The sequence below is a fragment of the Mustela nigripes genome, chromosome 7 (assembly GCF_022355385.1).
Source record: "Mustela nigripes isolate SB6536 chromosome 7, MUSNIG.SB6536, whole genome shotgun sequence".
Classification (NCBI taxonomy): domain Eukaryota; kingdom Metazoa; phylum Chordata; class Mammalia; order Carnivora; family Mustelidae; genus Mustela; species Mustela nigripes.
In genome coordinates this window covers 61,194,375-61,218,753 of record NC_081563.1, presented here as the reverse complement: position 1 = coordinate 61,218,753, position 24,379 = coordinate 61,194,375, and the positions used below count along the sequence as shown (strand labels likewise).

General features: G+C 39.3%; 1 protein-coding gene across 1 annotated transcript in view; it reads left to right on the top strand.

Annotated features, from left to right (window-relative positions):
- Window positions 1-12,683, top strand: part of C7H2orf74 (chromosome 7 C2orf74 homolog) — a 29,378-nt gene extending 16,695 nt beyond the window's left edge. Inside the window, exons 2-4 of the mRNA XM_059407638.1 lie at window positions 11,131-11,253; window positions 11,350-11,560; window positions 12,384-12,683. Of these exons, the coding sequence (XP_059263621.1) occupies window positions 11,131-11,253; window positions 11,350-11,560; window positions 12,384-12,557 (508 nt within the window). The 3' untranslated portion in view covers window positions 12,558-12,683. The remainder of the gene's footprint in view (window positions 1-11,130; window positions 11,254-11,349; window positions 11,561-12,383) is intronic.
- Window positions 12,684-24,379: the final 11,696 nt, after the last annotated feature.

The window sequence follows — 24,379 nt, the reverse complement described above, 5'->3', positions numbered from 1 at the left end:
TGGTCAAGAAAGACTTGATATCTACAAGAAAAACTTTGCTTTAGAAAATTGTTTAGAATCAGAAAAAATTGCTTTTATGAGAAATTGTGCATATTTATAAAACGTGTTTCTTAAAATTAAAGTCACATCACCAATGGATGTTTTTTTCCCAATTTTTTTTTTTCCTTCCCAAAACCAAGAGAGCCAACAACAGGATTTACAGATGATTAGGATTCCATTTTACAAGTTAATAAGACAAATTATTAAAAAAATCAAAGTGGGTTTTTTTTAAGATTTTATTTATTTATTTGACAGAGATCTCAAGTAGGCAGAGAGGCAGGCAGAGAGAGAGAGAGAGAGAGAGAGAGAGAGGAGGAGGAAGCAGACTCCCTGCTGAGCAGAGAGCCCAATGCGTGGCTCCAGCCCAGGACCCTGGGATCATGACCTGAGCCGAAGGCAGAGGCTTTAACCCACTGAGCCACCCAGGCGCCCCCAAAAATCACAGTGTTTTTAACAGTTTTCTAAATCTAAAGCAGAACATTGCTTTTGCCTTAAGTGAGCTAATAGAAGACTGAAACTAAGAAATTAAAGATACTAAAAGGAATAAATAGATGTTAAAAGCCATAGATCAAAATTAAGATATTTGGAGCCCAAAAACAGTGAAACAAAGTCGATGAGATTTGTTTTTAAAGATTTTATTTATTTATTTGACAGAGAGAGATATAGCAAGGGAGAGATATAGCAAGATGAGCAGGGAACCTGATGCAGGGCTTGATCCCAAAACGCTGGGATCACCACCTGTGCCAAAGGCAGACAATTAATGATAGAGCACCCAGGCGCCTATCATTAGATAAAAGATAGAACCAGGAGCCAATAAACTTCTGAAAATAAAAGTGAAGGTCAATATTTTAATATGAGAGTTTAATTCATATATTTATATATAAATATGACCATCAGTGCTATTTATAAAAGCACTAAATTGTCCAACAATAAGAAAATAATTGTAATGTTTCTATAAACTCGAAAGATGTGTAGGTATTTAAAAAAATCATCTTTTGGGGGCACCTGGGTGGCCCAGTCGTTTTAAGTGTCTGCCTTCAGCTCAGGTCATGATCTCAGGGTCCTGGTATAGAGTCCCACACTGGGCTTCTTGCTAAGCAAGGAGCCTGCTTCTCCCTTTGCCCCTCCCCCTCTCATGCTTTCTCTGTCTTTCAGTCACTCTTTCTCTCAAATAAATGAATAAAATCTTATGGGACGCCTGGGTGGCTCAGTTGGTTGGACAACTGCCTTCGGCTCAGGTCATGATCCTGGAGTCCCGGGATCGAGTCCCGCATCGGGCTCCCAGCTCCATGGGGAGTCTGCTTCTCCCTCTGACCTCCTTGCTCATGCTCTTTCTCACTGTCTCTCTCTCTCAAGTAAATAAATAAAATCTTTAAAAAAAAATGAATAAAATCTTAGAAAAAAAAATCCACCACATCCAGTGTTTTAAAAAAATAAATCATCTTTTGATGATTACTGAGAGACACTGGGGAAAATGTTTATAATAAAAATGGTAAGTTTAATAAAGTATAGTGATTTAATTTTTTCTTTTTTTTAAAGATTTATTTGTTTTGAGAGAGAGTGAATGGGGGTGGAGGGGTGGACAACAGTAGAGGGAGGGAGGGAATCTCAAGCAGACTCCCCGCTGAGCATGGAGACCCCCACCTCCAACCCTGAGACCCTGAGATTATGACGTGAGCCAAAACCAAGAATTGGTTGCTTAACTGAGTCACTCAGGCACCCCACGATTCTATTTTATTAAAAAGTTATAACAATATATACGTTTCTTCACATGAATGAAATAATGAAACCTGCTACAACATGGATGAGGCAAAATTATGCTAAGTTGGAAGAAATCAAATAAAAAGATTGTATGATTCCATTTATATGAAATGTTGAGAGTAAGCAAATCAATAGAAACAGAAAATAGATTAGGGGTGTCTGCCTGGCTCAGTCAGTAGAGCATGCAGCTCTTAAGCTCAGAGTTGTAAATTCAAGCCCTGTATTGGGTGTGGAGATCATTTAAAAATAAAATCTTAAAAAACAATAGATAAGTGGTTGCCAGGGACTGGGGAGAGGGTACTACTAATGGGTAAGGGGTTCCCTTGGGCTGTGATAAAAATGTTCTAAAATTATATTGAGAGGGTAGTACAACCATCAGTATATATAAAATATCAGTTTATTTCAACAGTTTTCATTTCTAGATGTTAGAATTATGTAAGGTTTTACTTTCTTTCTTTTTTAATTTTCCAGATTTTCTGCAAAGAAAACACATATTATTTAAAACAAATCAAGGAACACCTGGGTGGCTCAACTGGTTAAGCGTCTGCCTTCGCCTTAGGTCATGATCCCTGGGTCCTGGGCTCAAGCCCCGCCTGGGCTCCTTGCTCAGCGGGGAGTCTGCTTTCCCTCTCCCTTTGCTGCTCCCTCTCCTTGTGTGCATGCTCTCTCTCTTAAATAAATTAATAAAATCTTAGAAAAAAAATAAAACAAATAGCGCTGTCTCAAAGTGTGATCTGTGAATAGGCATTTGTCCTTAAATAAAGGACATAAACCTTGTAATGTGCAAAAGGCTTCATCTGTACAACCCTGGGGAACACTGCTTCTCTGAAGTAGGCTGGAATGACCTCTCATCTCTTCCTTGGGTTGGAATCATAAGGTCAAAGTCTCCCAGGAATAGATGGACCAGGTCAGCTTTAACACATTGCCTGGACATCTCAGAGAGGTATGGAATCAGAGACTAATTTGCTTTTCATAGTCCTTGGAATTTTTTAAAAAGATTTTATTTATTTGACAAAAAGCACACGTAGGGGGAGTAACAGGCAGAGGGAGAAGGAGAAGCAGGTTCCCCTCTGAGCAGAGACCCCGCCATGGGGCTTGATCCCAGACACTCAAGTGACTGAGCCACCCACGTGCCCACATAGTCCTTGGAATTTAATCCTACTAACAAAACATAGCATGGTATCGATAAGGCAGGAGATGCTCAAATACATGTCCAAAACGTTCTCCTCTGCCTACGGTCCAGGTATGCCCTTCACAAGCAAGAAGATTGAATGGGACCACTGGAATGATGATTCAGGGGTGATTGACCCCTCAACTTGGAGTCTTTCAGCCTCATGAAGCTAATAGCAGAGCGCATGTGCCCCGGGATGGGTGTGCACACAGGTGTTACAGCTATAGTAGTTGAAGCCAAGAATGTATTTACTCCATTTGGGGTGGTTATAATGTAATATTAATAGTACAGTGCTTCTGACACTTACTCAAAGATGTTTCAACTCTAGGTGAATATATATTAGCCATAACATTTTGCTAAATCTTTTGTAGTGAATTTGAGTCTCCTCTGCTGAACTTGGCATTTGGAGTTTGGTGCCCATTTCCTTTGTGAGAGAAGTACTCTCCTGGTAGCATCACCCCTGCCAAGGGCCGTGTTTCTTGTTGTATAGCTCAGTGTTACTTGTTATAGGAGAAACAACTGGGTGATGAATGGATTGCCCAAAAGCCTTATCAAGCTGCAGTGACTTTGTGAGGTTTTATTTTTTTTTTAAAAGATTTACTTATTTGAGAGACAGAGTGGGAGGAGGGGCAGAGGGAGAGGGAGAGAGAGTCCCAAGCAGACTCCCTGCTGAGTGCAGACACAGGGCTCCATCTCACAACCCTGAGATCATGACCTGAACCAAAACCAGGAGTTGTAAAATTAGCTGACTGAGCCACCCTGGCGCCCTAACTTTGTGAGGTTTTAAATAGCTTCTGCATGAAAAGGCTAACTGTAGATCATAAATAATGAAGGCTTTTCAGCAGAATAGTCTTCTCTTAGTGGAAATTATATGTACTAAAATAGTAGCTATTTATCTTGGTGTTTAATATCATTTTTTCCCTTCCTTCCTCTAGTAAAAATTGACAGGTCTTAGCCATTGTTATGGAAGAAAAACTATTTCAATCCAGGAGCTCTGTGCAATACTACAGCTTCACACTGACAAGTGCCAGTATTTTCCCCATGGCCTTCTAAAATCTAAAATAAGACCTCCGTGCCACTCTACCAGCTACGGTAGGGAAAGCAGCCACACTCATATGGTGAAAGGAGAAAACGCCTTCATTTCATTTTACTTGTCATTGGTGGCTAGAGGGAGCCTATTTAATGTCCAACAAGATCAGGACTTGGTGGACAGGAGCAATGTCTCTTATGTGAAGAACTGAGGAATCTCATTTTAGAAATCAAGGGCTCAGAAAGGGAGGCGGTATGATGTTGGTTACAGAGTGTGTTGGTCAGCAGAGTCGTGGATTGCAGGAGACATAAACCTCACTCAAACCAACTTATGCCAGGAAGGAAAGGCATCAGTTCATACAACTTATTGCTTCAAGTCTACAGTGAAAAAAATCAAGATTTCAAGCACAGTTCGATTGAGGAGAGTCATTTGTAATTTGTCTCTCTCTCTCTCTCTCTCAACCCAGCTCTTTTCTTTGCTGGTAGTTTCTGCAAGTATCTTAACTTTGAGTTAAGATACTTAACTTACTGACTGAGCTGATTAGATCATATGTTGACTCCTGGGAACTGTGGACTGTTCTGACTGTCCAGGTTTGGGTCCTGTGTGCTGCCCTGGTTCTCACAGTCAGGCAGCTGTGACATGTGAGTCCTCTGAATGTCCTTGTCTTGATCCTGCAATTCAGGAATCATCACCAGATTGCATGGATCGAGGCTATAGGGAGGTGGTTGGGGATTCACTTGTACCCTGTGCCCATCTGGACCACAGTTGCGGTAGCCCCTGCCACCAGGAGTGCCCACCCTTTGGCTACTACCCCAAAGGGGCCTGAGAGCAGGAGTAGGGGACAGGGCAGAACTGCTCGTCTTGGGAGGAGTTGCTATCTAACTTCCATGTGGCAGATGTGAGGAGTACTAGGAAAGTCCTCTTCGTTCCAAAGGGAACTCCCCATCTGCTGGCTGATGCCTTCAATTGCACCCTGTCTTGCTTTTGCTTTTAGCTCTCGTTAAGATACAAACATCCGGGGCACCTGGGTGGCTCAGTGGGTTAAGCCTCTGCCTTCAGCTCAGGTCATGATCCCAGGGTCCTGGGATCGAGCCCCACATCGGGCTCTCTGCTCAGCAGGGAGCCTGCTTCCTCCTGCCTCTCTGCCTGCCTCTCTGCCTACTTGTGATCTCTGTCTGTCAAATAAATAAAATCTTAAAAAAAAAATACAAATATCCTTGAGAGTGGAAAAACTTCAAGTTTCTGTCAGGCATTCTTGGTTTGAAGGGTTAGAAAGCAGGTTTTGATAGCAAGAGGGATAATGTTTAGGGTTCTGGGAGCCTGAGGTCAAGGAATAAATGGGTCGAGAGGTGGGAGATGACAGAGAATGTGGGAGGCCCCACCAGTTGCCCGCTGGCCTGCGGCTGAAGCTGGGCAGGGCATGGGATTGGGATGCAGGGAGATGACATGGTGTGTCACTGGGCTGAAATGACAGCTTAGGGAAAGCAAGAAGGAAGGAAGCCTAGTGGCTGGTGATGGCCTCAAAGAGGTGTCCAGGAGTGGGGAGGGGGGGGGAGGGAGAGGGAGGGGCAGGCTGGGGCATTCACCGTGGGGAAACAAACTGCAAGAGGATGGAGAGAAACAAGACTTCTATGTACTGGTGCTATTCGTTTTCCAGTGCCTGCCACACACCGGGCCTCTACAGAAGGGTTCCCTTTGCACAGGTAATTGTTTTAATTATGATAAAATATATACGATACAAAATTAACCGTTTTCACCCTTTTTAACTGTGCCATCCAGTGACTTAAGTGCGTTTACATTGTGGTGCAGCCATCACCAGCATCCATCTCCAAAATTTTCCATCTTCCCAAACTGAAACTGTACCCATTAAACAATAACTCACCATTTTCCCCCTCCCCCTAGCACCTGGTAATCATGACTCTACTATCTGTGTCTCTGAGTTCGACTATTGCAGATACTTGCTAGAAGGGAATCATCAACATGTTTCCTTCGCTTAGCATCATGCCTTCCAGGTTCATCTGTGTGTAACATGTATCAGAATTTCATTCCTTTTTAAAGCTAAATAATATATCCCAACTTGGGTTGTTTCTACCTTTTGGCTCTCATGAATAGTGCTACTGTGAACATGGGTGTACAAACATTGTTCCAGTTCCTGCTTCACTTCTCTTATGTATATACCCAGAACTGAAATTAGTAGATCATATGGAACTCAATATTTAATTTTTAAAAATATTTTAAATTTAAATTCAGTCAATTGGCATATAATATTTATTTGTTTCAGGGGTGCAGGTCTATGATTTATCAGTCTTATATAATAACCCAGTGCTCATTACAACACATAACCTCCCCAATGTCCATTACCCAGTTACCTCATCCCCCTATCCTTCTCCCCTCCAGGAATCCTCAGTTTGTTTCCTAAGATTAAGAGTCTCTAATGGGCGCCTGGATGGCCCAGTGGGTTAAAGAGTCTCTTCTAATTTGTCTCCTGCTTTGGTTTCATCTTGTTTCATTTTTTCCTCTCCTCTTCCCCTATGATTCTCTGCCTTGTTTCTTAAATTCCACATATCAGTGAAATTATATGATAATCGTCTGTCTGATTGACTTATTTCACTTAGCATAACACCCTCTAGTTCCATCCACATCATTGCAAATGCCAAGATTTCATTTTTGATGACTATGTAATATTCTAATGTGTGTACATGTGTGTACAACATATCTTCTTTATCCATTCATTTGCTGATGGGCATCTGGGCTCTTTCCATAGTTTTTTGCTGCTATAAACATTGGGTTGCTGGTGCCCCTTCAAATCACCACATTTGCATCTTTGGGGTAAATACCCACTAGTGCAATTGCTGGGTCATAGGGAAGCTCTGTTTTCAGTTTTCTTTTTTTTTTTTTTTTTAAAGATTTTATTTATTTGACAGAGAGAGATTACAAGTAGGCAGAGAGGCAGGCAGAGGAGAGAGGAGGAAGCAGGCTCCCTGCTGAGCAGAGAGCCCGATGCGGGACTCTATCCCAGGACCCTGAGATCATGACCTGAGCCGAAGGCAGCGGCTTAACCCACTGAGCCACCCAGGCGCCCTGTTTTCAGTTTTCTGAGGAACCTCCATACTCTTTTCCAGACTGGCTGCACCATTTTACATTCTCACCAACGATACACAAGGATTCCAATTTCTCCACATTCTAACACTTTTCTTTTTTTTTTCTTTTTTTCCCCCCTATATAATGGCATGCTTTTTTGCTACATCCTGCTATGTGTGGCTGATCGTTTCTCACCATGTCTTCTCACAAGACTTTCAGAATCAAGTGATTCTTAGCCAAGAAACAAACAGAATTGTCCCATTCCCCAGTGGACTCAGGTGAAAACTGATAAAATTAGTGATAAAATAGTGATAAATAGTGATAGTAGTGATAAATAGTGATAAATAAATAGTGATAAGTAGTGATAAATAGTGATAAATAGTGATAAAATAGTGATAAAATTAGGTACAACTCCAAGAGGAGATACTGGAGGAGAACCCAGTTGGGTCTAGAAGGTGTCACACATCATGAGATGACACACCTAGTTGGTACCACATGCTACGTGCAGATCATATGTTCTATCCTGTCACTCTGTAAACATCCTTCCTACGGGACCAATAGACATGTTTTATCAGGGAAATGATTTTTCTGTTACTATGCCTTTGTACCAGTAGGTTGGTTCATTAATAAATGTGAAACCTTTTAACTCTAAACAATATATAAATAAATAAATAAGAAAATAATGGCTTTATTAATGGGTATGAAGTGGTTACCTCATTGTAGTTTTGATTTGCTCCTTAATGGTTAGTGATGATGAACATCTTTTTATGTGCTTATTATCTATTTGCATATCTTCTTTGGAAAAGTGTCTGCACATTCCCCATTTTTTAATTGGGTTGTTTTTTGTTGTTGTTGAATTGTAAGAGTTCTTTATTTATTCTGGATATTAATCCATTATCAGATATGTGATTTGCAAATACTTTCTCACAACTGAGTATGATGTAAGCTGTGGGGTTTCTATATATGGCCTTTATTATGTTGGGGTAGTTTCCTTCTATTCCTAGTTTATTTGGTGTTTTTCATCATGAAAAGGATATTATGTCAAATGCCTTTCCTGAATCAGTTGAGATGATCATGTATTTTTCTCTTCATTCTGTTAATGTGGCATATTACACTGATTTTTGTATGTTGAGCCATCCTTGGATTTGTGGAATAAATTCCACTTTGTTATGGTATATAATCCTTTTAATATGCTGCTAAATTCAGTTTGCTAGTACTTTGTTGAGGATTTTTGCTCAATATTCATAAGGGAGATCAGTCTTTTAGGTTTCTTTTTCATTAGTGTCTTTGGCTTTGGTATCGGCGTAATGCTGACCTCATAAAATGAGTTATGAAGTATTCCCTTTTCTTCAGTTGTTTGGAAGAGTTTGAAGAAGAGTGGTTAGTTCTTCTGTAAACGTTCAATAAATTCCTCAGTGAAACCATCTGGTCTTTTTGTTTGGAAGTTTTTGGACTTTCTTTTGTTTGGAGGTTTTCATTATTGATTTTATCTCCTCCTTATAATTCTAGTCAGATTTCCTGTATCTTCATAATTCTGTCTTGATAGGTTTTGTGTTTCTAGAAATTTTTCCATTTCATCTGAATTTCCATTTCATCTAAATTTGTCAGCATACTACTGTTCATAGTACTTAGGATATTTTTAATTTCTATAGAATTGGTTGTAATTTCCCACCATGTATAATTTTTGAACACACACCTGCATGCCAAGTATACTTTGTTAGGCTCTGGAACCTGTCTTTGAATATCATGGCATCACAGACTTACAGTCTAGGGCACTTAAAATGTGACTTAAGGACCAAAGTTGGATAGCCTTCCACTTTTTCGAAATAAATAAATAAATAAATACACACACACACACACACACACACACACACACACACACACTATATATATATATATATATATATTTTTTTTTTTTTTTAAGATATTGATTTAAGATATTTGATTTAAGAATTTAAGATATTTAAGAAATTTTCTTTAGGAATTCAAGAAATTCTTTGAAGAATTTAAGGAATTAAAATTTTAAGTTATTGATTCCCAAGTCACATTCAGTAAAGGAAAGCCCTTATGATAGTCTTGTCAGTCCTTCCTTATTGCTAAATCTCTCTGGTCTCAAACTATATCTGATAAATAGCCTTGGAGATAGGACCAAATAAGCAGTGCCCTCCAGTCCAGCACTACTCCTGGCAGATATTTAAATTCAGGGTGGGGATGGGGCTCCTTTTCCCTTTCTTTTCAGTATAATATCCACATAGTAGATGACACAAGGGACACTCATCTTAAGGACACAGTTTAATGGGCTTTTACATATGTCTAGACCTGTGTAACCAACAGTAGATCTAAAACATTCCCATCTCCCAGAAAAATCCTTTATGTGTACATGAGATGTTGGGAAGATTTGGACTCTTAAAATCTCAGTCTGGCAGCAGTGTAGAGTAAGGAGTGTGAGATGGACTCTGAGTCTTCATCTGGGCGCCTTGCTGAAGGAGGCATCTGTGAAATCTCACTCTGCTAGGAGTGGCTCAGATGTTCACATGTTCTAAAAAATCAGGCATGGCCTGAGCCCTCCAGCAAGCTCCAGGTGTGTTATCACACATGCCACACACATACACACCACACCTGCTACACACACCATCCATTCAACATTTATGGGATTTGCAGATCCTGAGTTGGTGGAGTATCCAAAGATGAAAAAAGCCACAGTCCTTGCCCTTTTGAAGGAGAGCCAGTGTTACTACAGCCCAGAGACACCTAGAACTCTTTTTCCAATTTTTTAGATGTGATTGAAAGCAGCTGTCATATTCTTTTGTACCTTTCTTTGCTTCTCAGAAAATCCTAGCTCTTCCCTCCCTCTTCTTGTCATATGCATCACTCACTCACCTGAAATTAGGTTGGGGGTGGGGTCGTTTTGACCATGATCATCTTGCTCTGTTCCTGCTTCTTCAGCCATGGCTTCTAGAACTGCCAGTTTGCTTATTTGTCCAGGAAGAGGGTCCAGTGATGTGGTATTAGAAGGATATAGGCTATTTAATTTAGAGAGCATCCGTTAGCAGGTAAGTTGATTATTATAGAGAAAGATTTTATGAGAAGGAAGTGGGACTCATTGTTCATTGTCTTTGAAAGAAGCAGTAAGGAAATGCTTGGGATAAGAAAGGAAAGCTGGTGTTTGGAGAACAGGAAGAAAATCCTTGTCCAAAGAGTGCCAGGATGGTGCCACATGGCCTCCACGCCAACCCTCTGAGAGGAGAGGACAGTGAGATGGCAGCCCAGAGGAGAGTTTCTTAGTTCTCCTCCTCCAGCAGGGTTGTGCTGACACTATGGTCCCTCTAACCAAACCATTCCATGATTCTATGATGTCACTGAAGAGAGAAGAATGGGGAACTGGGTTTGGGTCCAGCTGCTCCAATTCCTCTCCTCTGGATTCTGATAGTTTTTGGGGTGAGGGGAGGTGAGCTGAGTGATCACTCGTGTCCCAGCTCAGTCTCCCCTCTAACCACCTCAGCCCCCACCACATTTATGGAGAGAAATTAGCCAGTGTGAGTCAACTTCATCGAAACAAACACAGCATCTTTTATGAAGCTGATAAAAGAACAACAGTGAAAATAGCCTTTTATTCTTCTGTTTCTAGAAAACTTAAAGAACAAGAGAACTACATTCAAACTAAGCTGGAAAAGAATATATGTGCCATCTGTGATTGTGAGAGTGGACGAGTCTTCTAGCTAACCCTATGAGCTTTGAAACCACAGCAATCACTTTCTTCATCCTCCTTCTAATTTGCTTCATTTGCATCCTCCTTTTATTGGTGGTTTTTTTATATAAATGGTATAAATCCATGCTGATAAATTGGGATCAGATTTCAAGTCACACTAACAAATATATATAGAAATAATATAAATCAACTTAAAATAGAACAAATAATGCTATAGCTATTTACTTTTTCCATTTCAGAATTTTAGAAATTCTAATTTCCTGTTTAAAAATGAAATTCCATGCCAAGTAAATCAAGACCATTCTTCTCTTTCTGAATTTTTTGCTTGTTCATTTTCAGTTTCCAAACCAAGAACGATGAAGATACAGAAAAAAGTCCTTGTACAAATGCTAATGGAGGTGAAGATTGTTTAGCTACTAATGCAGCTACTGCAGAGACAGACAATTCAGGAAACCCAGAAAAGTAAGTCTGTACCATAGAATGTCATAGAAAGCCATTTTGGGGTATGATAATGGTGACTAACATGCATAAATTTTAAAAATCCTGCTAATTACCCAGGCCTGTCCTAACACAAATCATGGACTTGAACGGACCCACGAGGCCTGGCATTCTTGTCCAGAGACGGAGTAAAGAAGAGGTGGTCACACCCTTAGAAAACAAAGAGGACGTAGTCGAGAAAGAGGAGGACAAAACAGAGGAGAAAGAAGAGCCTACGAATGCTGAAGGAAATGGTGAAGAGGTGATGGCCTTATCTCCCCCCAAGGACAAGGTCAGAATCTGTTTGATTGAAAAGGTGGTAAATTATTTGGCTAGGTACAGTGAGATGATCTTGCTTGAAACTTAAGTCTGTACCTGGAAGGAGCACAATATCTGTAGTCATCTAAACCATTCTTAGTTCATCAATCCATGTTATTAAACCAGTCATGTACACCAGATCCAGACACTTGCTCATTCCTCACACTTATATTTGTGGGACTCTTAATAATTCCCCTTCATTTTGCTTTTCTCAGAATCCTAGGATCTCAGAGCTGGCTGAATCCTTGGAGATCATCTAGAGATCCAGCCCTCTCATGTTACAAATGAGAAAACGAGATGACTTGTTCAAGGTTATTCCTCCACCTCAGCCAAGCTCTGGACCAGAGCCCGTGCCCCTGTTCTGTTTGTGTGCTGTTCAACAGCACACAAACAGGCTTTCTTGAGCTTTCTTGAGCTCCCTGTCAGGACTCTCTGATAGGAACAGTTCACATCTTCCCTCAACACAAGGCCCATGCCCAAAGGCATGACGATGACTTAGGGGACTCTTCTAACCACAGAGATATGAAAATTAGATCATGATGGATTATCACTGCTTTCCTGTATTATTTAGAAATACTTCTGTTTCTCAACTAGCAATGTTTTTTTATGCTTTTATTTATTTTTATTTTCTTAAATTTTTATTCATAGCACTCACCATAGCACATATTCTCCTCACAAACAATGCTTCTGTATTTAATTTAAAATATAAACTAAGTTAAAAATATAACATTTTTTAAAGCAGGACTTCTTTCCTTCATAAATTGATCTTTTGTACTGTTTGTTCCATTCTCTTGCAGGACGAAGATTTGCCAAAACCACCCATACCTCTCAGTACAACTCCCTCAGGTGTTGAAAACCCCAAAAGACCTTTAAAAGGAGTGACATTTTCTAGGGAGGTAATTGTTGTGGACCTTGGGAAGGAATACCCAACACCTCGAAGCTATACTCGAGAACATAAAGAAAGGAAATGAGCTCAAAAAAGGCTGAGAGTGAAAGAAATGTAAGCTTAGACTACCAGTGAAATAACTGGGGGTACAAGATCATGTTGAAACAGCAAAAATACGGGGAATTAAGCACATACAAATAGTATTTTACCTTTGTGCAGAAAGAAGTGGGCTATATGCAAAGTTCTGTAAGTAAAATACCCAGAGCTTGAATATAGTGTTTTTAAAATTCAAATCTGAGTTCAAGAAATTGTTTGTATTAAGTGTCCTTAAAACACTGTCTACTCAAACACTGTTCTAACATGTGAATAAAGTTATTTGTGTTTGCGCAGATGTCTGTTAGGTAAATCATATTTAAGGGGAACTTTGGAGAAAACACCTGTTTCTTTTAATTTATGGTTTTAAAAATTTAAATTCAATTAGTTAACACATAATGTTTTATTAGTTTCAGAGATAGAGGTCAGGGATTCATTAGTTGCGTATAATGCCCTGCGCTCATTACATCATGTCCATCACCTGGTTATCCCATCCTCCCACCCAACCTCCTCCAGCAATTCTGTTTGTTTCCTATGAAAAAGGGTCTCTTACGGTTTGTCTGCCTCTCTGATTTTGTCCTGTTTTATTTTTCCTCCCTTCCCTATCATCCTCTGTTTTGTTTCTTAAATTCCACATGTGAGTGAAATCATATGATAATTGCTTTTCTCTGGCTGACTTATTTCACTTAGCATAATACCCTCTAGTTCCATCAATGTCATTGCAAATGGCAATATTTCATTTCTGATGGCTGTATAGTATTCCATAGTGTGTTTGTGTGTATGTGTGTGTGTGTGTGTGTGTGTACACACACACACCACATCTTCTTTATCCATTCATCTGTCAATGGACATTTGGGCTCTTTCCATAGTTTGGCTGTTGTGGATATTGCTGCTATAAACATTGGGATGCACATGCCCCTTCGGATCACTACATTTATATCCTTGGGGTAAACACCTAATAGTGCAATTGCTGGGTTGTAGGGTTGTTCTATTTTCAACTTTTTGAGGAATCTCCGTATTATTTTCCAGAGTGGCTGTACCACTTGCAGTCCTACCAACAGTATAAGAGGGTTCCCCTTTCTCTGCATCCTCGCCAACATCTGCCACTTCCTGAATAGTTAATTTTCGCCATTCTGACTGGTGTGAGGGAGTATCTCACTGTGGTTTTGATTTGTATTTCCCTGATGCCTAGTGATGTTAAGCATTTTGTCATGCTTCTGTTAGCCATTTGTATGTCTTCTTTGCAGAAATGTCTGTTCATGTCTTCTGCCCATTTCTTGGGATTATTCTTTGGGTGCTGACTTTGATAAGTTCTTTATAGATTTTGGATACTAGCCCTTTATCTGATAAGACATTTACAAATATCTTGTCCCATTCTCTCAGTTGTCGTTTGGTTTTGTCCATGGTTTCCTTTGCTGTGCAAAAGTTTTTTATCTTGATGAAATCCTAGTAGTTCATTTTTGTCTTTGTTTCCCTTGTGTTGGAGACATGTCTTGTAAGAAGTTGCTGCAGCCAAGATCAAAGAGACCTGAGTTCTCCTTAAGATTTTGATGGATGCCTATATCACATTGAGGTCCTTCATCCATTTTGAGTCAATTTTTCTGTATGAGATAAGAAAATGGTCCAGTTTCATTCTTCTTCATGTGGCTATCCAATTTTCTCTACACCATTTGTTGAAGAGACTGTCTTTTTTCCATTGGATATTCTATCCTGCTTTGTTGAAGTAGAGTTGAGGGCCCATTTTGGGGTTCTTTACTCTGTTCCATTTATCTATGTGTCTGTTTCTGTGATAGGGATTGTAGTGAATGTGTAAATTACTCTAGGCAGTATAGACATTTTAACAATATTCATTCCTCCAATCCATGAACATGGAATGTTTTGCCATTTCTTTGTGTCTTCCTCACTTTCTTTCATGAGTTTCTATAGTTTTCAGAGTACAGATCTTTACCTCTTTGGGAAAGGTGGTGATAGGGCATCCACTAGGCTCCCTGTCCCCCTGCTGCTCCTTCTGTAAGAAAATGGAATATTTTATGCCTAGTACTCACACGCAACATTTCTCGTATTTTGTAAATCGTTTTTGAGAATGCAGACCACCTCACTAAATCGTGAAAGGAGAAGCTATTTTACTTTTGGTCTCTGTGAGTCACATCTCTTTAAAGGTTTACATGAAAATTCCAACTAAAGATGTTTGTTAAAGTTAAACAGTGTGCACTATGAATCGAACATCTTTTTATTCAGCCTGTACACAGATCTTTGGTTAGAGCTCTCAGAATTACTCAGACAACATTTTGTAACTGCTGCTGTTGCTTTATACGTCCACCATAAAATGGCATTTAAAAAGAAATAAAGGAGATGTTGCACAGTTTTAAACCAGAAGGTGGCACTTTGTGGCTACTTATTATAGCTCTACTGGAACAGCATAGATACAGCAATAAATTACAGTAATTTTAAAAAAAAATCTCCAGATTAGAGAAGTTCTCAGCTATAATTTGTTCAAATAAACCTCCTGCCTTTGATTAGGTTTATTCCTAGGTATCTTACAGTTTTGGATATAGTTGTAAATAGAATCAACTCCTTAATTTCTCTTTCTTCTGTGTCATTGTTAGTATATAGAAATGCAACTGATTTCTGTGCACTGATTTTATATCCTGCCATGTTGCTGACTTCCTGTATGAGTTCTAGCAATTTTGGGGTGGATTCTTTGGGTTTTCCACAGAGAGTATCATGTCATCTGCAAAGAGTGAGAGTTTGACTTCTTCTTTGCCTATTCAGATTCCCATTATTTCTTTTTGTTGTCTGATTGATGAGGCTAAGACTTCTGGTACTACGTAGAACAACAGTGGTGAAAGTGAGCATCCCTGTCCTGTTCCTGATCTTAGGCAAGAAGCTCTCAGTTTTTCCTCATTGAGACTGATATTTGTCATGGCCTTTTCATATATGGCTTTTATGATACTGAGGTATGTTCCCTTTATCTCTACATTGTGGTGTGTTTTAAGAAAGAATATTTTGTTAAATGGTTTTTCTGCATCTATTGATAGGATCATATGGTTCTTATCCTTTATCAATATGGTGTCACACTGATTGATTTGTGGATGTTGAACCACCCTTGCAGCCCAGGAATAAATCCCAAATGGTCATGGTGAATAATCCTTTTAATATACTGTTGGATCCTATTGGTTAGTATCTTGTTGAGAATTTTGGCATCCATGTTCATTAGGGATATTGGTCTGTAATTCTCCTCTTTAAGTGGGGTCTTTGGGATCAAGGAAATACTGGCTTCATAGAATGATTTCAGAAGTTTTCCTTCCATTTTAATTTTTGGAACAGTTTCAGAATAGGTGTTTATTTATTCTTCTTTCTTAGAATCCCCCTAGGAAGCCATCTGACCCTGGACTATTGTTTGTTGGAAGGTTTTTGATTAGTGATTCAATTTATTTGCTGGTTATTGGTATGTTCAGATTTTCTATTTCTTCTTGTTTCAGTTTTGGTAGTTTATATGCTTCTAGGAATTTCCATTTTTATCTGATTTGTTGGCATATAATTGCTCATAATATTCTCCTATAATTATATTTCTTTGGTGTTGGTTGTGGTGTCTCCTCTTCCAATGATTTTTTCATTTGAGTCTTTTTTCTTTTTCATAAGTCTGGCTATGAGTTAACCAATCTTGTTAATTCTTTCAAAGAACCAGCTCCTAATTTTATTGATTTGATCCCCTGGGTTTCTTTTATTTCTGTATCATTGATTTCTGGCCTGATCTTTATTATTTCTCTTATCCTGCTGTATTTAGGCTTTATTTGCTGTTATTTTTCTAGCTCCTTTAAGTGTAGGGTTAGGTTGTGTATTTGAGACTTCTCTTGCTTCTTGAGGAAGGCCTGTATTGCTCTCTATTTTCTTCTTAGGACTGCCTTGCTGCATCCCAAAGGTTTTGAACTGTCATTTTTTTTTTTTTTAAAGATTTTACTTATTTATTTGACAGAGAGAAATCACAAGTAGATGGAGAGGCAGGCAGAGAGAGAGAGAGAGGGAAGCAGGCTCCCTGCTGAGCAGAGAGCCCAATGCGGGACTCAATCCCAGGACCCTGAGATCATGACCTGAGCCAAAGGCAGTGGCTTAACCCACTGAGCCACCCAGGCGCCCTGAACTGTCATGTTTTTATTTTCATTTGCTTTCATGTGTGTTTTAAAATTCTTCTTTAATTTCCTTGTTGACTAATTTATTCTTTAGTAGGATTTTTTTTAAAGATTTTTTTTTATTTTTATTTATTTGACAGGGAGAGATCACAAGTAGGCAGAGAGGCAGGCAGAGAGAGAGAGAGAGGAGGAAGCAGGCTCCCTGCTGAGCAGAGAGCCCAATGCAGGACTTGATCCCAGGACCCTGAGATCATGACCTGAGCCGAAGGCAGTGGCTTAACCCACTGAGCCACCCAGGCGCCCTCTTTAGTAGGATTTTTTTAACCTGCATATATTTGTGGTTTTTCCAAATTTTTTCTTACAGTAGACTTCAAGTTTTATAGCATTGTGGTCTGAAAGTATGTATGGTGTGATCACAATATTTTTGTACCACTTGAGTCCTTATTTGTAACTTAGTATGTAATCTATTCTGGAGAATGTTCTATGTGCACTTGAAAAGAATGTGTATTCTGCTGCTTTAGGATGTGAAACGCTCTAAATATATCTGTTAAGTCCATCTGGTGCAGTGTGTCATTCAAAGCCCTTATTTCCTTGTTGATCTTCTGCTTAGATGATCTGTCCATTGCTGTGAATGGGATGTTAAAGTCCCCTACTATTGTATTATTATCAATGAGTTTCTTTAAGTTTGTTATTAACTGATTTATATATTTGACTGCTCAAATATATTTATGTTAGGGCATAAATATTTACAAATGTTAGATTTCTTGTTGGATAGACCCCCTTATTATGATATACTGTCCTTCTTCATCTCTTGTTACATTCTTTGGTTTAAAATCTAGCTTGTCTTATATAAGGGTGGCTAATCCAGCTTTCTTTTGATGTCCATTAGCTTAATAAAAATGGTTTTCCACCCCCTCGCTTTCATTCTGGAGGGGCTTGGGGTTTAAAATGAGTCTCTTGTATGCAACATATTGATGGGTCTTGTTTTTTTTTTTAATCCATTCTTATACCCTGTCTTTTGATTGGAGCATTTAGTCCACTTACATTCAGAGTAATTATTGAAAGATATGAATTTAGTTCCACTGAGTTACTTGTAAAGTTGCTATTCCTGTAGATTATCTCTGTGCCTTTCTGGTTTTTTTTACTTTTGGTCTGTCTTTATGCTCAAAGGGTCATCTTTAAAATTTCTTGCAGGGCTGGTTTAGCATTCATGAATTCCTTCAGGTTTGTTTGTCTTATAAACAGTCTCTTCTTTTCAGAATGAAAGCCTTGCAGGATAAAGTATTTCTGGCTGTATATTTTTCCTGTTTAGCATGTTGAATATATCATGCCAGTCCTTCCTGGCCTGCCAGATCTCTCTGGACAGATCTTCTGTCAGCCTTTTGTGTCTACCTTTACAGGTTAAGGACATCTTGTCCCAAGCTGCTTTCATGATTTTCTCTTTCTCTTTGTAATTTTCAAGTTTCACTATAATATGCCATGGCAGTGACCTATTTTCAGTGATTTTGTGGGGAGGTTCTCAGTGTCTCTTGGACTTGAAAACCTATTTTCTTCTCCAGATTAGAGAAGTTCTCAGCTATAATTTGTTCAAATAAACCTCCTGCCCTTTTTTCCTGCTCTTCATTTGGGATTCCTACTGTATGGGTATTATTTTGTTTTATGGAATTGCTGAATTCCCTAAGTCTACCTTCATGATCTAATATTTTTCTTTCCCTCTTCTTTTAAGCTTCACTATTTTCCAAATTTCTCTTCTATATCACTGCTTCACTCTTCTGCTTCATTCATCCTCATTTTTATGGCCTCCAGTTGGGACTGCATCTCAGTTATAGCATTTTTAATTTTGCCTGATTAGATTTTAGTTCTTTTATCTTGTAAGGGGTTCTCTAATGTCTTCTATGCTTTTTTCAAGCCAGCTAGTATCTTTATAATTTTTGTTTTAAATTCTAGTTCAGACTTCTTACTTATATCCAAATTGATTAAATCCCTGGCTGTGAGTACTCCCTCCTGTTCTTCCTTTTGGGGTGAATTTCTCTGTCTTGACATTTTGTCCAGAAAAGAAAAAGAAAACAACAGTAAAGTAAAACAAAACTAGATCCTAAGTGTGTTTTGGTCTGCTTGTAAAAATAAACTAGATCCCAAAATAAGAAAGAAAGAAAGAAAGAAATATATATATATATGTATACAAATAAAATAAAATACAATGAAACAATTTATAAAATTTAAAATTTAAAAAAATATAAACTTGTGTGTAAACCTGGTGATTCACAGACCTGTACCCCTGGGGATAAAAATATATGTTTATAAAAAATAAAAAATTAAAAAATATATATAAACTTATATAAAAATAAAAGTTAAGGGGCACCTGGATGGCTCAGTGGGTTTAAAGCCTCTGCCTTCGGCTCAGATCACGATCCCAGGGTCCTGGGATCAGTTCCCGCATCACATCGGGCTCTCTGCTCTGTAGGGAGCCTACTTCCCTTCCTCTCTCTCTGCCTGCTTTTCTGCCTATTTGTGATCTCCATCTGTCAAATAAAATTAAAAAATCTTAAAAAAAAATTAAAAGTTAAAAAAATTTTTAAAAGAATTGAAAAAAATAACCAACCAACCAAACAAACAAACAATAAAAGATTAAAGAATAAAAGTACACAGGAGACTAGATACTATTTCCCTCCCCACCCCGAGGCTGAAGATTTGCAGCCCTCTATGATCAATAAACTTGGTGAGAGAAGTTGTTTGGTCTTCTGGGGGAGGGGTCTGCTGCGCTGATTCTTTTTTTTTTTTTTTCTTTTTTCAGTGTTCCAAAATTCATTGTTTGTGCACCACATCCAGTGCTCCATGCAATACGTGCCCTCTTTAATACTCACCACCAGCCTTACCCCATCCCCACCCCCCTCAGTTTGTCAGAGTCCACAGTCTCTTGTGGTTTGTCTCCCCCTCTGATTTCCGCCAACTCACTTCTCTCCATCTTCCAATGCCTTCCCTGTTATTCCTTATGCTCCACAAGTAAGTGAAACCATATGATAATTGAGTCTCTCTGCTTGACTTATTTCACTCAGCATAATCTCTTCCAGTCCCGTGCATGTTGATACAAAAGTTGGGTATTCATCCTTTCTGATGGAGGCATAGTACTCCACTGTATATATGGACCATATCTTCTTTATCCATTCGTCTGTTGAAGGACATCTTGGTTCTTTCTACAATTTTGGCGACTTTGGCCATTGCTGCTATGTACATTGGGGTACAAGTGGCCCTTCTTTTCACTACATCTGTATCTTTGGGGTAAATACCCAGTAGTGCAATTGCAGGGTCATAGTGTAGCTCTATTTTTAATTTCTTAAGGAATCTCCTCACTGTTTTCCAAAGTGGATGCACCAACTTGCATTCCCACCAACAGCCTAAGAGGGCTTCCCTTTCTCCACGTGCTCTCCAACACACACTGTTTACTGTCTTGTTGATTTTGGCCATTCTAACTGGTGTAAGGTGGTATCTGATTTCTTTAGGTGGATTTGCTGTAGTTACAATGTGCCTCCAGGGCACAGGGAGGCGGGGCTTGGTGTAAGCAGCTCTAGAGTCCACCAGATGGCACTAATGTGCTCCCTGAACTCTTGCAGCACAGACGCACAGGGTGAATATGGTACCCCCCCACCCCCAACTCCTAGGCAGGAGCTGAAACTTTGCGCCCCTCACTCTTCAGTGAGCTCTCACAGAAGAGCAATCAATCACTCTTGTCTCCCCATTTTCTGTTAGAACACTGTTCACCCTGCCCATGTCTAAGCATTTTTACCTCAGGTGACGGAGTTTCAGAACTCCAAATTTTAGGGACTCCCATTGTGCAGACACATCCTGTTCCTCCCTGGGAGGGTCTCCCCACACTTCTGCCTTTTGCTGGCTCCCTCCCAGGAAAGCAGTCACATGACCATGCAGCAGTTTGCAGCTACAGCAACACAGCAGAAAACCTAGATACCTAGACTGGCTGTTTACAGCTGGCTTCCCTGTTCCTAAGCCTGGGAACCGTGCCACACTTAGCTACCACTTATTCTTTTTGTGACCCTGGGGATCCTCAGACCACACTGTCACTCCTGGGTTGCTGTCCTGCTTCACACCTGGCTTCACCTTTAAGCCAGGCATGTTCCCCACTGTAGCAGACTTCTTCTTCTTCTTCTTCTTCTTTTTTTTTTTTAAGATTTTATTTATTTGACAAACAGAGATCCCAAGTAGGCAGAGAGGCAGACAGAGAGAGAGATGGAGGAAGCAGGTTCCTTGCTGAGCAGAGAACTGATGCAGGGCTCTATCCCAGCCCACTGAGCCACCTAGGTGCCTCTGGAGCAAACTTCTAAAAGTTCGATTTTGCACTCCACTGCTTGTAATACTTTGCGGTAGCTTCCTTAAGCAAGCTCCCTCCTCGCTGCCTTATCCTCAGGTATTTCACACTGGATTCAGCTTCCACACCTGCTACCTTCCAAACAGTCACTTTCCCTCTCATAGACTTGCAGCATTTGTTTTCTCAGACCTCCGACTGATCTCTCGGGTGTTCAGAATGATTTGATAACTATGTAGTTGTATTTGAGGGATGAGACAAACTTGGAGTTCCCCTACTCCTCCACCATCCTAACTCCTTCTGCCCATTTTTAGATAGGAATATTTGAGTTTTTTGGTGTTGAGTTGTGTAAGTTCTTTATATATTTAGGTATTAACCTCTTATCAGGTATATCATTTGCAAATATCTTCTCTCATTCAGTAGATTGCCTTTTTGTTTTGTTGATGGTTTCATGCACTGTGCTAAGGGCTTTTATTTTGGTGTAGTCCCAATAGTTTATTTTTGCTTTTGCTTCTCCTGCCCAAGAAGACATATTTAGAAAAATGTTTCTACAGACAATGTCAGAGAAAATACTACCTACTTTTTCTTCTTTGGGTTTTATGGTTTCAAGTCACACATTTAGGTCTTTAATCTATTTAGAGGTTGTGTGTGTGCATGCGTGTGCACACGCACACGTGTGTGTTTGTGTGTGGTGTAAGACAGCAGTCCAGTTTCATTCTTTTGTATGTAGCTGTGCTGTTTTCCCAGAGCCATTTTTTGAAAAGACTGTTTTTTTTCCCCACTATATAAAGAATTCCCTAATTTTTTAAGCCTGAGTAATATTCTATTTATATATGTGCTGCCGAAGCGAGCACAGTAATATTCTCTTTGTGTGTATATACGACATTTTGTATATCTGTTCGTCCATTGATGGACACTTGGGTTGCTTCTTTTTTCTTGTGAATAAAGAGGGTATGAATGTTTAAAATTTTAATCTAAGAAATTTGAGACGTATGGATAATTATTTATTGCTATGTATGTGGTGTTATGGTTTCATTGCCCCTATCTGCATTTGTATTTACTTTGTTGCAAGCTGATGAGAAAAGATTAGAGGAGGAATTAATATGTAAATGATGCATCTATGTCAAGTGAAGACTAATTTCCTGGTGACTCACTGTACTAACCATGATTTTGTAAATGTCCCAATAGAAGAAAATGGTGGGGCAATTGGCTGTTCCTCCCATGATAGTACAGGCACCTGAACTTCCAGTAGGCCAATGGTACCACAACTACAGGGTAAGCAGCAGAGCAGTCAAAGAACAGCATCTGGCACTAAATTTCAATTTGCATTTTATTGGTTTTGTGCTTTTGTATTTGATGTGTAAATTTGTTTGGGTTTTAAAGTTGAATAAGAGCTCCAAGGATAAAAAGTTGATATCCAGCTTTATGTTTCCACATTATAAAAGGAGGATGGAGGCATGAGATGTGTCCCCCAGGATTAGGTTATTGAAGAGTAACAACCAGAAGATAAATGGAGGTGGCTGAAGTGACAACCTGGAATTGAAGGATGAGGATCTGGAATTGGGAGGTGGCAGCACATAAGGAGACTGTGAAAGAGTAAAGAAAAGAATGTCAGTTTTTGGTGAGATATGGGAGGAAAGAGAGCGGGGCACCAGGATAACTTCTGAGTTTGGATACCTGGGGGACGGTCAGAAATAGGAGAGTCTAAAGAGGGGACTAACTTGAGAGAAATTAGCTGGATTTTAGATCTGTTGAATTTAAGGTGTTTCCCAGAAATTCAGCTGAAGATGCTCAGTGATCAGTAAAGCTTTCAGAGTCTGTTTTCATCTTCTAAGCTATGAATGCAGTGAAAAGTTGAGCAGTTCTTTCTCAATGCCTACTGGTGCTTCTCTTGCAGAGTTAAGATCAAACTTTCCACCTTTCCTCTTTAATTAGCTGGTGACCCAGGGACTTTCTTCAAATGACTACCTCAATTAGGGCACATCATCCAAAAGCCAAAAGGGACAAGTTTGATGAATTGGATTATTAAAAAAAAAAACAAAAAACAAAAAACTTCTATTCAGCAAAAAATAATTTCAAAACACCAACAACAAATTGGGAAGTCCTGTTTAAAAAAGTATTTTAAAATATTTTTTATTTTTATAAAAAATATATATATGTGTGTGAGTGTATATATATATATATATATATATATTTATATTTATATTTAAGAGAGAGAGTGTGAGCTGGGGCAAGAGAGGGGTAGAGGGAGAAGGAGAGAAGAAAACTCACACTGAGCTCCCCCGAGTCCGACATGGGGCTCGATCTCACAACACTGAGATCATGACCTGGGATGAAACCAAGAGTTGGAAGCCTAACCAACTAAGCCACATAGGTGCTCCAGAAAGTCCATTTTTAGAAAAAACATTTTATACTGAGATAGTTTCAAATTTACAGAAAAGTTGCAACAGTAGTACAAAACCGTGTGCCTTAAATCAGATTCCCAGGTTAACAGTTTACACATATGTTTATTCATTCATATATTGTAAGCATTTGAGAGTAAGACACAAACATGCTGTATCATTTACCCTTCACACTTTATTCCACATTTCCTAAAAACTGGGAAATTCTTCCATATAACTGCAGGTCAACCATCAGCAAACACTGATATATTATTGTGTATGGATCATCTAATCCACATTCAAGATTTGCCTATTGTTCCAATATATTTTTATAAGTTCAGCATCCAAATCAGAATACTGCTTTTCATTTAGTTGTGACAGCTCTTTGATCTCCTTCAATTTGAACCAATTCCTGAGACTTTCTTTGATTTTTTCTGACCTTGACCCTTTTGAATATTACAGGTCAGTTACTTTGTAGAATGTCTCTCACTGGGTTTGCCTGATTACTTTACGATTAGGTTCGGGTCATGTACCTTTAGCAGAACTATTCTAGAAGTGATCCTGTGATCTCAGTGCATCATATCAAGAGACATGTGCTCTTTAGGCGTGCATGGGTGACTCAGTCAGTTGAGCATCCAACTCTTGGTTTTAGCTCATGATCGCAGGGTCATGAGTTGGAGCCCCATGTAGGTCTCCACACTCAGCAGAGAGTCAGAAATTCTCCCTCTGTTCCTCTCTCCATTTGCTCGCTCTCTCTCTCTCAAATAAATAAATAAATCTATCTTTAAAAAAAAAAAAAAAGAGGTGGCATGGGCTCCCAATTTGTCCCCTAGAAACTGTGATATAATTTAAAAATTTTTAAAAAGATTTTATTTATTTGAGAGAGAGCATGAGAGAGAGCATGAGCAAGGAAGATGGGTAAAGGAAGGGGCAGAGGGGGAGGGAGAAGCAGACTCCCCACTGAGCAGTTAGCCCCGTGTGGTAC